This window comes from Ambystoma mexicanum, chromosome 4q (assembly GCF_040938575.1).
Source record: "Ambystoma mexicanum isolate Mex_15411 chromosome 4q, UKY_AmexF1_1, whole genome shotgun sequence".
NCBI classification, from domain to species: Eukaryota; Metazoa; Chordata; class Amphibia; order Caudata; family Ambystomatidae; genus Ambystoma; species Ambystoma mexicanum.
The window spans coordinates 410,956,518-410,972,156 of NC_090928.1; the positions used below are offsets into that span (position 1 = coordinate 410,956,518).

The 15,639-nt window shown below is 50.4% G+C and overlaps 1 protein-coding gene across 2 annotated transcripts in view; it reads left to right on the forward strand.

Moving 5' to 3' along the window:
* The first annotated feature begins 1,816 nt into the window (after positions 1–1,816).
* Positions 1,817–15,639, forward strand: part of LOC138467752 (zinc finger protein 300-like) — a 176,200-nt gene continuing 162,377 nt past the window's right edge. For both annotated transcript variants that reach the window (XM_069607979.1, XM_069607978.1), the window contains exon 1: positions 1,817–1,953. Coding sequence is in view for 1 of the 2 variants with exons in the window: in XM_069607978.1 (XP_069464079.1) it covers positions 1,930–1,953 (24 nt within the window). In the remaining variant the exon portion in view is untranslated. The remainder of the gene's footprint in view (positions 1,954–15,639) is intronic.

Sequence of the window (15,639 nt, forward strand, 5' to 3'; positions counted from 1 at the left end):
CAGTGTGTTGGTAAGGGATCATATTATTCTCCCTTATCAATGTATTAATAGTTCTCAATAATAATGTGCTAAAGATATTACAGCACATGTCGGACTTAGCAAGCAGTCTGTGGTTAGAGGGACAAGAGCGCATTCCTTTTTTGTAGATGGGAATTAAGATCGATTTTTTTCAACTCTCCGGTATCTCGCCACTCTCCTACATAGAGGTGATCAATTTAAATAGCAATGTTGCCCACTTTGTCGGATTACGTTTGATGACAGCATTTGTTATTCCGTCTGGACCTGGGGCTCTGGATGGTTTAAGTCTTGTGATCACCCTTACAATATCCTCCAGATCAAAAGACGCAGGTCCCAAGTGCACCAACACTTAATCCGGTAGAGGGGAACATGCAATATTATTAACATAATAATAACCTCGAACATATCCAACCCTTTCGAGGGCAGTAATGCCATTGACTTCATTAAGATTGTCATCTACAAGATATTGCCAATAAAGATGGTTGCATGTGTTTATAACGAATGAAAAAATAACGACAGTGTTTTCGATATTTTCATTATTTTATTTAAATGTACCAAACACCCTCCCCAACATATTTTAGGACTGGTGTCATTTTATATACTAACTCCAGTCCTAGAGTATTTGGGTACGTGTTGGATAGTGCATTTAAATAAAATAATGAAAATATCAAAAACACTGTCGTTATTTTTTCTTTCGTTATAAAGATTGCATACCATAAAGATACCAGAACTGCTTAGAATCATTAGTTCTTAAATTCTTAAATAGCATTTTCCAATTAGCATGGTTAGTGTCACATTTATAGGAATGAAGCCAATTCTTGTAACGCATACGAAGGCTGGATACTGCACTCCTTTTTTCCAATTCGTTCATTGAATTTGATTAATTGTTCGAATATCTTTACCTAATATTTTTTTTCCTTACATAAATGGTGCTATCATAATTATTATCATTGGTTGTCTGAAGGGGGTTGTATTCCAAAACCTCTGTAAGCCAAAGGTTTCCGGGCCCTGATTATACGATGTGGTGCATTACATCAACGTTCCATAGTGCCATGGGCACGGGCATCACTGCAAAATACAACATCGGCAGCTCCTAAAGAGCTTTATATAAATAGCTTCCTATAGCAATAACAACTGTCAGCCTCCAGCTGCGTTCCGGCTTGGGATGTGTCTAAGCTCTGCTCGAGTCCTGGCAGGCAGCAACTTGAGATGTAGCACCAGCGGATGAGGGGGTGGACAGGAAGTAAAACTGAGGGGCCAAGGCTTCAGCACTTAAACCCATCAGTGACGTAGGTCCCCAGGGTTTCCCTTGTGCCTCTAAGTTTTAGGTGTTTCCTATCCCCGTGGTCCAGTGCAAGGAGACATATGAACCCAGAGACACAGGGTGGCATCCAGTATTTCTGAAATCAAGTACAGCAGGCTAGCAGCTAAAATCACGTTGACTCAATCCACCTTTTATTTGAATGGGGTCATGGGAGAAAGTTCCTCGGTGTTAGAGCATGCTCTGTCAGAGTTGCTGCACGTCACACTCTAATAGTAGGAAATACAACCTTTGCTCAAAACCAGGAAGTCCTGCAGCAAAACAGACAGCACGTGCAAGCTAACAAATAATGTTTCAGTCTCAAGAATTATACATTAAAATAGAAAAGAAGAAAGTGCGTTTATGTCCTGCCGTTCCTTTCAGCTGTCCGTGCATATATCCTGTCTAGAGCTGTCATTGGAGTAGTGCCGTTTCTGAGCATGTGCTGCTGACCAGTGTTTTGAGCTGTGGGCATGTGCAGTAGATGAGTGATGCTGCTCTGGCGTGTAAGGGAGGGAGCTGCTTGTCTGCCTGGGTCTGATTTCTAACGCCAGCCAACCGCTATTGGTTACAGCTCAACCTTGAACTTGTCCATTTCTATAAGGGGAGAAATGTCCCAGCAGGATCCGGGTGAGGTGAGTCAGACGGTATATAGTGCCCGGTACAGGGGGTTGATGCCCAAACATCTGCCTTCACCAGCCATCCTAGACTGTAGTTGTGCATGCCTTTGCACAGAACCCTGTCAGAGGGTTATTCCTAATCAATATGAAGTTAATATTTCAGCCTGTTTACTAGCTCGTTTGTGCTATTTACTCCAACGTGTGGCTCACAACCAAAAGAGGTCGGCTCGGCGTTTATGTCGAAACCAAGTCGAGGGTGCAAAGGTACTTATAGCGTGGCTGAGTTACAACCTGGATGCCCTGGGAAGCTAGCTCAAAAACTGTCTGCATGGCTGGCTTTCAGATGCATAGTTAGACATTGGTGCGATATGCTGTCCATTGCAAGGCAGCATTGCCGTTATGGTTTATTTTTATGGTTGTTTATGTATATTTTATGTATATGATGAAGGAGGTATGTTATGGTCATATGGTCTGCGTAGGACAGGCATCTTACGTCAAGGCGCAGGGATGAGTGTGAAATCTGGGCACACGAGTAAATAAAGGCAAGGCAGAGCTTCAGGACCACTTGCCAACACATGGTCCCCATGTAGTTATTTGAGAAGCAAATGTGTGCTGCGTAGCAGTGGGAGCGGCGCAACAATAATGCCCTAATGAAATAGGTTGGGGGCAGTCACAAATGCACTGCCTTGAGTGAACAAATATACCATCAGGAAACATAAACATGTTTTTAAAACTTTGCAACAGCTATATGTGTAAAAAAAAAAAGGCTACTTGAGATGATATGTATCTGTGTTTATAAATTTAGTATTGTTTTAAGTAAATCCATTACGATGCATATTTGCAGCGGCTAAGACTGCAGCACTTAAACCTGCAGGAGGTTGGACTGGGGTGGAGGGTGTCCAGGGGCGTAGGAGACCCATAAAATCTGGGGGGGACAGGGGATACCTTGGGGACTTTAATTTTTATTTATTTGTTGTGTGAACTCGACTTTTCACAAAATCAAAATAGCAGTACGTATTAAATTACATATATCATCACTGTATAAAACAAGAGAAAAGAAGAAAAGAAAACCAAAGAAAATTAAGAAAAAGAAAAACAGTCCGAGTATAAAATCCTCCCAGCGATGGACCTTTAGAGAGATATTTTATAATACTCTCTTTAGAGAGATCTTTTATGATACTCTCACCTGCGCTTTAAGTGCAGATGCTTTATGGAGTTTTGCCAACCCATCCTATCCTATTCCACTTGAACCCTCAATGATGGAACACTTTACAGCAGTGTATGGGTTGCAATCATACCTCGGCACAAGGGTATTCACTGGATTTACATGGATAGTGGAACAAGTGCTGTTTTGAATCTCGAGGCTCTGCTTTATTTTTTTCTGGGTCACCCAGATGGCTTATCGTGACCTCTATTAAAACTTGTCTACAACTCATTATTCAGCTGGCGGTGGGTACCAAAAATGCAGTTGCATCCCTATTTTAAAACAAGCGTTGGCAACGCCAACCGTTTGGGCTTTAATGTAGGCATGGAAAAGGCCCTTGTCAAGCATCACCATAGTGGTAATAGGTACCCACTGATGGTAGCAGCTGCAAAATGCTGCAAGTACCTGAACATTTAATAGCAGTGCCTGGCAAATGCCCAATACGTATAGACAAGCAAACACTTGCCATTGCTGGGTTTTAGCAGGACTTCAGTGAAGGAAATGCATAGTGCTAATAGAGTGATTGATTGATTTTTGATTGATTGATTGTTTATTTGTATAGCGGCTATACACAATGTGTTTCAAAGCGCTTCAAGGGGGGAGGAGCATGGGAGAAATACAGTTACATACATACAGTTACATTCTTACAGGTCCTTGAAACAATTAAGAATGTGAAGAATAACTATCACAATCAGCCTGATGACATTTCAGATAGTGCAAGTGCAATGAACAATTAAGGAGAAAAGGAGTGGATGAAGGCATCCCTGGATAAGACATTTGTATTACACCAGTAGTATGTTCCCAGCTCCAATTCAGGGGGTAATTCATAGAAATCAGCGCACAATTGGTGCACACGGCTGGCGCACAGTGTGCGTGTGCGGCAGTCTGCGCCAGCCGCGTGCGCCACAACCCATTTTAACGCACAGCGTATTCATGGATTTCAACATCCATAACCAGCCGTGGCGCAGAGTGGCACAGCGACCCTGCAGCAGCGCCAGTTACGCCCTTAACCCCGCCCTGTGCGCCATGAACAGCGCACAAATCCAGTACATGGCGCAAAGGCCAGTGGACCAGCAAACAGCCCCCAACCACGAAAACGCGTGTAAAACTCCCTGCACAAGCCCCAGAATACATGTACCCCGCTCGCGCCAGGTAAATTGCATAGAAAAAGCACCCCCTGCGGCTTGGGCCGCCTGTGGGGCATGCCCAGGGTGGATGGGGTGCCTGTGTGTATTTGGGGGGTGCACGGGAAGTGTCACGCGATAGGCCTTGTGGGAGTGGGGTACGTGTATTTGGGGGGTGCGCGGGAAGTTTCACACGTGATAAGCCCTGTGCAAGTGGGGTACGTGTATTTGGGGGGTACGCGGGGAGTTTCACACATGATTTGGCCCTGTGCGAGCAGGGTACGTGTATTTGGGGGGTGCGCGGGAAGTTTCACACGCGATAGGCCTTGTGGGAGTGGGGTACGTGTATTTGGGGGGTGCGCAGGAAGTTTCACACGTGATAGGCCTTGCGGGAGTGGGGTATGTGTATTTGGGGGGTGCGCGGGAAGTTTCACACGCGATAGGCCCTGTGCGAGCAGGGTACGTGTATTTGGGGGGTGTGCAGGTAGTTTCACACGTGATAGGCCCTGGCGAGCGGGGTACGTGTATTTGGGGGGTGCGCGGGAAGTGTCACACGTGATAGGCCTTGTGGGAGCGGGGTACGTGTATTTGGGGGGTGCGCGGGAAGTTTCACACGCGATAGGCCCTGTGCGAGCAGGGTACGTGTATTTGGGGGATGTGCAGGGAGTTTCACACGTGATAGGGACTGTGCGAGCGGGGTATGTGTATTTGGGGGGTGCGCTGGAAGTCTCACGCGCGATAGGCCTTGTGGGAGCAGGGTATGTGTATTCGGGGGGTGCACGGGAAGTTTCACACGCAATAGGCCTTGTGGGAGCGGGGTACGTGTATTTGGGGGGGGCGGGAAGTTTTACACGTGATAAGCCCTGTGCGAGTGGGGTACGTGTATTTGGGGCGTACGCGGGGAGTTTCACACATGATAGGCCCTGTGCGAGCGGGGTACGTGTATTTAAGGGGTGCGCGGGAAGTTTCACACACGATAGGCCCTGTGCGAGCAGGGTACGTATATTTGGGGGGTGCGCTGGAAGTTTCACACGCGATAGGCCTTGTGGGAGCGGGGTACGTGTATTTGGGGGACGCTCGGGAAGTTTCACACGCCATAGGCCTTGTGGGAGTGGGTATGTGTATTTGGGGGGTGCGCAGGAAGTTTCACACGCGATATGCCTTGTGGGAGCGCGGTACGTGTATTTGGGGGGTGCGCAGGAAGTTTCACACGTGAAAAGCCCTGTGCGAGTGGGGTACGTGTATTTAGGGGGCACGTGGGGAGTTTCACACATGATAGGCCCTGTGCGAGCGGGGTACGTGTATTTTAGGGGTGCGCAGGAATTTTCACACGCAATAGGCCTTGTGGGAGCGGGGTACGTGTATTTGGGGGGTGCGTGGGAAGTTTCATACGCGATAGGCCTTGTGGGAGTGGGGTACGTGTATTTGGGGGGTGCGCAGGAAGTTTCACACGCGATAGGCCCTGTGCGAGTGGGGTACGTGTATTTGGGGGGTGCGCAGGGAGTTTCACACGTGATAGGCCCTGTGCGAGCGGGGTACGTGTATTTGGGTGGAGTGCGGGAAGTGTCACACACGATAGGCCTTGTGGGAGCGGGGTACGTGTATTTGGGGGGTGCGCAGGAAGTTTCACACGCGATAGGCCTTGTGGGAGTGGGGTACGTGTATTTGGGGGTGCGCCCACCCAGCAGTGACGGGCACCTGCCAGCAGGCCCCGACTCATGTCCCCCTAAACCCCCAGCCACCCAGCAGTGACGGGCACCTGCCAGCAGGCCCCGACTCATGTCCCCCCATCCACTCACCCACCCAGCAGTGACGGGCACCTGCCAGGAGGGCCTGACTCATGTCCCCCCACCCACTCACCCACCCAGCAGTGATGGGCACCTGCCAGCAGGCACCGACTCATGTCCCCCTGCACCCTCACCCACCCAGCAGTGACGGGCACCTGCCAGCAGGCCCCGACTCATGTCGCCCACCCACTCACCCACCCAGCAGTGATGGGCACCTGCCAGCATGCCCCGACTCATGTCCCCCTGGACCCCCACCCACCCAGCAGTGACGGGCACCTGCCAGCAGGCCCCGGCTCATGTCCCCACCCCAACACGTCATCACGATCCACACTCATGGCCCTTATGGCCACCCAAATCCCACACCACCCCAGTCCAAACACCCAAACAAGTATTCCATCCACCCCTCATTGAAATCCCCATGTCATGCTAGATCCCAAATGGCAAGTATGCACATCAATACATGTCTGTCATACACACACAATGGGTACAAGTGAATGAGAAAACCCACATCGTGACATGCATGAAATAAATGAGAGAATACCACACAAATGAAGTATGAAACCAAAATGTATTAAATACAAAAGCAAGGGAATGAAAGAAAATCACACAATAATAGAAATAATAAACAAAAGGATGCATGTCCAAAATGAAAGAAAAATATATGAATGCAGAATCCAAATAAATCCAAAAGAAAAAGGCTCCAAAGTGTTCGTCCATCAAACCAAATCCAAAGGTAAACAAAAAAGAAAACCATTGCTCCATGGGTAAAAAAAAAATCAATCAAGTCAAATCCAGTCCAGAACTATGTACAATGTAAAAATTCAGGGTCCATGAGTCCAACAATCCAAAGGAAACCTACAGAATACCCTACCTAACTAATAACTATATACAAAAAGGTGGGGAATAGTCCATGCGCCCCAAATGAAAGAAAAATAGAAAGGAAACCTAACACTAATTAACTATATACAATGGCGGCGGGCAAGTCCTACGACTCACTTGTTGATTTCCCGGGCCAGGGCATCATCGAACTCCTGTTCTAAGTCCTGGAGGCGGGCCTGTTCCCTGGCCCCGAAGTCTCGCAGGGATAATGCCATGTCCAGCTCCAACTCCCTGCGAATTCCCTCGAGGCACTCAGCCCGCCTCAGCGCCCTGCGCATTGAGTTCTCTGCCCTGACCATAGTGAGCCGTGCCTCTTCTGCCCGCCGCCACTCTGCATCTATTTGCTGGCCCAACCGCTGCCACACGGAAGACACTCCCAATCCAGGGTCATCCTGCCCTCCGGCCGATGCCTGCCCCTCTGATGTTGATGGCCCCGAGCCATCATCGCTCCCACCTGGAGCCTGCTGCTGCCGTGCAAGTGCCCTGCCTGTTGATGCCTGCACGTCCTCCTCCTGCTGGGATGCAGTTGTTGGGGTTGCCACCCCTGCTGGACCTCCGACTCCCGACTGTGGCAGGGATGTGTCTTCCACCAGCCTGGCCGCTGGGTCAGAGGCAGCTCCACAGGGTACCCAGGTGATACTTGAGCCGGAAGATGGCACGGAGGACGACTGGCGCATAGAGGGTTCAGTTGAGGAGGGGGTCGGCACAAGGTCCAGCACACGGAGGAACCCAGCAGCGGTGATCCCTCCTAGCCAGTCGACGCGGTCAACGAGGCATCTGAAATAACCTGCAGCGTCCTCACGAGAACCCTGCACGTTATCCCGGATGCCAAGTTGACGCAACGCCATCCCAACCAGGACAGGCTCAACACGCTCCTGGATTGCCACATCCGCAGGGAGAGGAAGGCCAGTTGTTGTTAGCGGATCCCCTCCCTGAAAACGGGTCTGGACAAAGGCATCTCTGCTGGTGCGGGATGATGCAGTCACAGGATCGGGGACAGGATTACACACAGGCACCTCCACGGCCGCCTGTGCTGCCTCCTGTCCCTGCCCCTGGACTGCACCACTGGCACCAGTGGAATCCCCCCCTCTAGACCCCGTGTGTGTCCCTTCCACAACCTCCTCCTCAACCAAACCCTCCACCAACCTGGATGACTCGTGCCATCTTCCTCCACAGGCCCCTGTGGGGTCTCAGCTGCCCCTTCGGCTGCCGATGAGTCCACCTCTGACCTCCGCCTCTTGGACCTACCCTCGGCAGCTGAGGACGCGGCACCAGACCCCTCACTCCCCGACAAGATGACAACATGGGACAAGGACTGGGCCTTGCACTCCGGCTGGCGGTGGGATCCCTGCTGCTGTGCTCCACAGCACCGTCTCCGCCCTCTTCATCAGTTGACGCTGCTGACAGGGAGAGACAGAACACAGGCATCAATGGTCTGATACACACAATGGTCTGATACACACATGACAGTTGCGCATGAGTGACAGTCTCAAACTTCACACATGGCATCACACTCCCCAACACACATATCATTTGAATCCACACACATGTGCAAATCAACAGGAATGTTGCAGCAGGCAGCACCATCCATACACATACAACAGCATGAGCATCTGAAGGTTAACCTGACGTTGCATGCAACACGGGGAGTGCCAAACACATGCACACACCTCACCAGACATACATGCATCTGTACATCTCCACCACCTGTCGCAGTGAAATCATCAGCATCCATGTCACATCTGCCAATCAGCCTCCTACATGTTGGTGTCACATGCATCCATGGTGTATCACAGTGGCACACATGTCAAATATACACACATGCACATGTACATTGTGCACATACATGAAGGTGGAACCAGCATCCATGTGTCACACCACAACCATGCCACAGTACATCCAAATAATTCAAAACATGTGTGTACCGACACATGCATTTGGTCACCATGCATACGAACGCATACACCGTTGATGTGCCTCACACATGACTGGACTGAGATGCGGCAGGCTCATGTCCCTGTACATACACATCCTTACATGGGCCTTCCAAGACATATGTCCAACCTGCACACTCATGCCACACCTCGACATGCACAGCGTCCAATCAGTAGGCATGGTCACTTACCGCTCGACTCCGGACGGGTCTGCCTCTGAAAGATCTGGCAGTGGAGCGCTGGGTTTATGCGTTCTTGGACCCTCATCTGGATGTTGCTAAGGCGGACCCGGCACCCCTCTGCATGCTTTCCCTTTAAGAGGCGCCGGGCCTTGCTGAGGGTCCTGGACCTGAAGTCCTCCCAGCGCTTCCGGACGTGTTGCATGTCGCAGGCTGCCACCCCCTCCATGTTGATGGCAGCCACGATGTCCTTCCAGATCCCCTTCCATTCTTCATTGTCGGCGCGTGAACTTCCAAAGAGGGCATCATAATGCCCCAGGACTTTCTCCACCAGGATACCAACTTCTGCTGCACTGAAGCTGGTGGTATCCCTCTGCCTCTCTGGCTGGGGGTTGCCAGTGGTGCCAGATGGTGTTGTGTCGGACATGGCAACCGCCGAGGCAGGTGTGGGTGGGCAACTGGGTCCTGGGGCTGGCCTGTGGAGCGATGGAATACCAGTCGGGAGTCTTCTGTTCCAGCAGGGGTGGTCATAGCAATTGGACCCCTGCAGATGGCTGACGTGCAGGCACCAAATAGCAGGGCACGTGGCCAGCAGGCAGGCAGGCAGGCAGCAGCAGATGGTAGGAGGGAGCGTGCTCGGGGCTCTGGGGGGCAGGCAAATGGCCTTCTGGGCAGGAGCATGGTCTTCCGTGTGTTGTTGCTTGGCCAGCTTGATACGGAGTGATTTGGCACGTGAAAAAACTGCATGTCAGCGTGTAATTCGAGGAAAGGCCCTTAGCGCGTAAGCGCGTCTGTGACGTAACGCGCAAGGGCGCTTCCCTCAACATGGGTGCATGTTGATTGTACACGTGCAAAAAATTGCACGTCCGAATGTCACTGCGTGTAATTGGAGGAAAGGCCCTCAGCGCGTACGCGCATAAGTGACGTTGCACGTGTTGGCTAGGTTAAAAGGTACGCGTAGGATGCCACTTTCTTGTACGTGCTTTTTGTGGAGAGCGAGTGGGTGATTCTTGTACTTCTTGTTGTTTCACACGCAATTACTTCACAACGGTTCCAGTTCGTACTCCTTGTATACTCAGATGGCGTTCAATTCTTCTTTTGGCGGGGGTGTTGCCAACATGCACACGCACGTCTTTTTCACGTTCTTTTTCCAGGCAGACGGTCAGTCGCGCATGTATGTTTCAACTGTGGTTGCCCCCGTGTGTCGCGTACCCATTCAGAGATCATTGTAGCCTGTGTGTACCACGCGTATGCTTATTTTTGTGTTTCTGGGTGTCACAGCGTAGTGCAGGTTCTCTATTCCAAGCATGTGGGCTACCAGGGGTCGCGTGCACGTTACATTTTGTATTCGGGGTGCCTGAGCGTTGTGTGACCCGTCATCTTCCCCCAGGGGTCACAGACAGCCTTGCTAGAGCACTAGGGTACGTATTCCATCTAGTACCCTACCCCTTTCACCCCAATTTCCCAGGACAATTGTTTACTGGACCTCCCATTCGCACAACAACATCAGTGCCATGGTTGGGAGGCGACCAAGCAGTAAGGGAGGCAAAGGTGGCCGACCTTCAAGAGGTGGGCGCGGTAGGGGACGTGGCCAGGATGTGCAGGGTAGCCCAAGAGGTCAGTGTGTGGAGGACCAATCAGGGACACCTTCCCCCCCAATGGGTCGGGGGAGATGCAGCTGACACCATCCCAGCTCAGGCCTTGTTAACCCGGCCCATATTGTCTACCGAACCGGCACAGGATGACCCCCAGGCTGACTTCCATGTCACAAAGTCAAAGCCACGTGTGGCAGAGAAAGTTGCTGTCACCAGGCCACGTGGATCTGGGGCAGCAATGTCATCTGCCAGGGTGAGGAGGCTGCAGCTACAGCTCAATCCACCCCAGCTCTGAGTCTCCCAGCCTGGACAGTGTTGGTCCAAGTCCATCACACCGAGGTTGGTCCTGTCGACATCACCCAGTAGCCAATGCCTGCAGTGAGACCTTTGGTCATTATGCCTTTGGCTACTTCCAGTGCCCAGTCCACCTGCGCTTCAGCCCCTACCAACCAGAGTGGCGTAAGCCACTCAGGGTCCGCACCACCTTCCAAGAGGAAGAAGGGTGTTCTTGCGGTACAGGCTGGGACCCCAGACACGGCTACCCACTCCGGCACATCAAGGAAGCGTAGTTTCAATGATGCAGAACTAGACGCACTTGTGGGCTACGTGTCGGCCCATGGCCGGTAAATGCTGGTGACTGCAGGGTGCAAGACTACGACTACTCAACGTAGGACCTACTGGCAGTGCATCGCGGACCACATTAGTTCCCTTGGATTTGTGAGGTGCACAGCTGATGATTGCTCTAAGCGGTGGAATGACCTCAAACGCAGAGCAAAGAACAAGCTGTTCCAATCATTCCTCTACTCTGGTGAATGGCAGTGGGTATCCACCAGAGGAGGAAGTACTCACAGAACATGAGTCTGTCGCTGGAGGCTTCATCACAGAGGATCAGATCCAAGGCGTGGGAGACCTACCAGATCTTGAGGCAATGTCCGGTGAGTGGCCATGCATGTGTGTGCAAACCATGTGTATGTTGCTTGGGTGATGTGTTCTGATTGAGTGCCAGATGAGGCTGTGTAGTCATGACTGCTATGGGTCACCCATGTGGTGCCTCCAAACCATACCCCGGCCTTGGGTTTGGGTCTTCAAGTATCCCTTCTGACCGCAGTAGACAATTTGCACCAGATTACTGCACTTGCCCTTCAACTGCCATCTTGCCACAACATTGTTCATACTGTTTTCCTGTTCCTTCTGCCTGATTGATGAAATCCTTAGCATTTTTACCACACATTTTTGTGCCGTTCTGCCCCAAATGTAACATACTTCAGACATAGATTACACCCCACAATGGCCCACATTTGTTACCTTATTATGGGCATGATTTCACCAATCAGGCTGATTGAGTAATGTGCACCTACACATGGCCTGCACACAATCACTTCGGGGCCCTGTTTGAATGTTCAACATGACAATTGTCTTCTGTCATGTCGAAGTGACCAACCATTGATGTATCCATGTGCTTTGTTGCAGCGTGTGGCACATGCGTGTTTTGTCACACTATTTTGCATGTTCAATTTCATGATGCCCATCTCACATGGATGGGTGACAATACTGATTTGCTACCATCTGTGTGTCCTTGTCAAATCTACCATGGCTATGCTACGTGCCATCTGTGTGCTGGCATGTGTCATGTATGTGGATTGTCCATGCCACTCACAGGCTAATGTGTGATGCCAGTGCTATCCAGTATGCAGCACATGTGTTGCTTTTCCATCTTGGAGTCATCAGTGTCTGCTTTTTGCCTCCCCTTCAAACAAACTCATTGCCAGTGCATGCATGCCAGAGTTATTGTCATGTGTGACATGTGTCATTTATGTACTGGATGTCTGCCTCGTCATGCCTATGTGTGTGGGCTATGGTGCTCATGCCTGTTTTAATTACTTTTCTTTAATGTTTTTGCAGGTGATGGGGCACTTGATGCTGTTGAGGAGGAGGAGATGGCGCAGAGGCTGGAGTACTCACAGCCACAACCGGGCACCAGGGGAGGACGTCGGCTGGTGGTGGCTGAAAACTCATTACTCCTACAGACCATACTGTCCACCGGTGTATCTGGGTACCCCTCCGGAGACCTCTATGAATCAGGTCCTGAATCGGACATTGAGACATATGTCCCGTAGCAGGTGAGTGTTTCTGGCAGGGATGCTGTTCTGTCCTACCCACCTGCACGGGGGGTAGACCCCTCTATGGGGTATTCAGTGTTGGAAAGTCTGCCTGTGGCGGTTACGGATGCAGGGTCACACTCCACAATATTTGCTCCTGTTCCTGGGCCAGCAGATCAAAGGAGGAATGCAGTCCTGCAGCCTCAGGCAGTGCCAGCACAGCAAGGTGCACATCACCTTGCCTCAAACAGGTGTGGTGCCCGCCAATGCGGTGGCTCTGCGCCACCAGGCAATACTGTGTGGGAGAACTCCATGTACACTATAGCAGCACAATAGGGGGCATCGTGTGAGTTGATGGCTCAGGATGTGGATAGGGTGCCACTTCCATTCTCCCCCCTGAAAGGCAGGTGGAGCTCTAGCAGCAGGCAACAGAGTCCATTTGCCACTCACACAGGGAGGACATGTTGGCGTCCAACAGGGACCGACGGGCTGGACTGGAGACTCTGCGCACAGCCATATCTGCAGAGTCACAGGCCCACAGGGATGCCCTGAGGTTAGAACACAGGTCCCTCAGAGATACTCTGTGTGAACTTGAGGTGTCCCGGAGTACAAGGTCAGAACAGCAGCTGGAGCAGCTGACACGCACACTCTCAGCTGAGCTCCAGGCAACCCATCAGGAGATCCGGGCATCATGCGAGGCCATGCAGGCAGAAATGCGTGCTACCCGTGAGGTGCTGCATGGGGATCTCCATACCATCATCCTGCAGAACCAAACCTTTCACCCCCGCATGCTTTCTGCCATGGAGGAGCATGCCAGGGCTTTGCGTGGTCTGCCTCCCATATCACGCCCACCTTCTGATGTAGCACCAGAGGGTGATGAAAGCGATGGCAGTTCTCCCACTGTAGCGTAGCCGTGCAGGCCATGAGCCGATGGAGGTTTTTTTTTCTCAACATCCACACATGTGGGTGTTGGAGTGCACCCTGTACCTCGTCCCTCCTGGGTGGCCTCCCCCCCTGGTCCATACATGGCCATTTTGATTATTTTTATTTTTTTTGGTTGTTTACATTTCATTTCGATTTGCTAAATGAAAATAGTATTTAATTCATTTGTTATCTTTATTTCTTCTTCTTATTTTTTCTATCATTTAAATTTACTTTATTTTCTATCTTGATTTCTTATTTTCATATTCATACATTTTTTTTTTTTGGTTATGCTTCTGATTTTTACTTTCTTATTTTAATTTGTTTGTTTTACTTTCCATTTACTTGTGCTTTTTCTATGTTTCATTTGCATTTACATTTTTGTTCATAACCATTTTCTTTGTGATTGTGAATAAATGTTACAATGTGTTGCTTTGTGTGGCTCCCGTAGGCATCCACTGTGTATTCCAGCTGAGCACATGCAGGCTTGGGTTCCTGACACACACAACCCTCCTGCTTCCCCTTTCCATGGGCTTGCAAAGGGTGTGACCAAGTGACAGTAATTTACACAGAGACATTGGACTCCCATAAATTGTGTGGGCAGTCTGTAGTCCAAACTGTGTATACATCCCTAGTGGGGATTGTTGTTCATTTCTCCACTGCATGGTGGATTTATGTATGGTTTTACATCCAGGACTTTTTCCTTATATACACATAGCTTGTTCATGTCTTAACAAGCCCGTCTCCTTTGCAGATGCAGTTCATGTTGTATGTAGTACACTGCCACATTTGCCTACCAGCAACACTCTGCAGTTGGAAGGGGTCGATGTGCTGCCTTAGTCAGGTTGTGACACTTGCACTACTTTCATTTTGTACTGTCATATGTTGCCACTGTTGGATCCTGTACTGATGTTTTGTCTTGCTGGTAAGTATTTGTTCATGTGTGCTGTTTTCTTATTCATTACTGAGAGGAAATTGTCTCTGGCCTGTTTCCATTTGAGACAGTGCACTTTGTGACACTTGTGTCATGTGTTGTGCATTCATTTGGTTGCTTTCACATTGCATGCCATGCCATGGTGTGTTGGGTAGCTGAGATGGGGAGGGGTTGGGTGGCATGCCACTATTTGGATGTAGTATTTTGCAAGGGGGTAGTCCTTCATGCTGCATTAATGTGTGCCTTTTACTGACACAGCATTGGGTGTCTTTAAGTAGCTAGGGATGCACACAATGTAGCACTTCCAGGTGAACAATCTCAGGGTGGTATGGTTGTGACAGTTGACTGTCCCTTTTGTCCCTTTTGTCATCATCATTGATTGTCAGCTGATATGTGCCAGGCCTGTGTGCACTCCGCAGGGGTGGGATTTTAGGTGAAGTAATTTGCCACAAGCTGGGTACGGGCTGCCTCACCACATGCCCTTTCACCTCCCATGTGCACCGGGCGTGCATGTGGTTGGGGATGTGGGGGCACCACCATGTCCACCGGCACACCCCTCCGGGTTGCAACGTTGTGCAGGACACATGCTGCCACTATGATCCTGCACACTACTGGGGGTGCATATAGCAGCTGCCCACCAGAGCGGTCAAGGGAGCGAAAGCGTGACTTGAGCACTCTGAATGTGCGCTCCACTACGCCCTGGGTTGTAATATGGGCTGGGTTGTATCTTACCTTGGGTGGTGTGGTGGGGTTCCGAATTGGCGTCATCATGTATGTGCTCAGAGGGTAGGCACTGTCCCCTGTGTGTCTGCCATGCATGCATGTGCAGAGCCATTTATACTCACCAATTAGCCATTTGTCGCCATGCCGCCAAGCTTCCAGGTCCCGGTTTAGGGGTGACATTCTGAATATGATACTATCATGGCTGGACCCTGGATAGTTGGCATATATGCTGAGGTGATGATTCCCTTGACATCACATACAACCTGCACATTGATGGAATGCCAGTGCTTGCTGTTTCGATAGATGTGATCAGTGGCCCTGG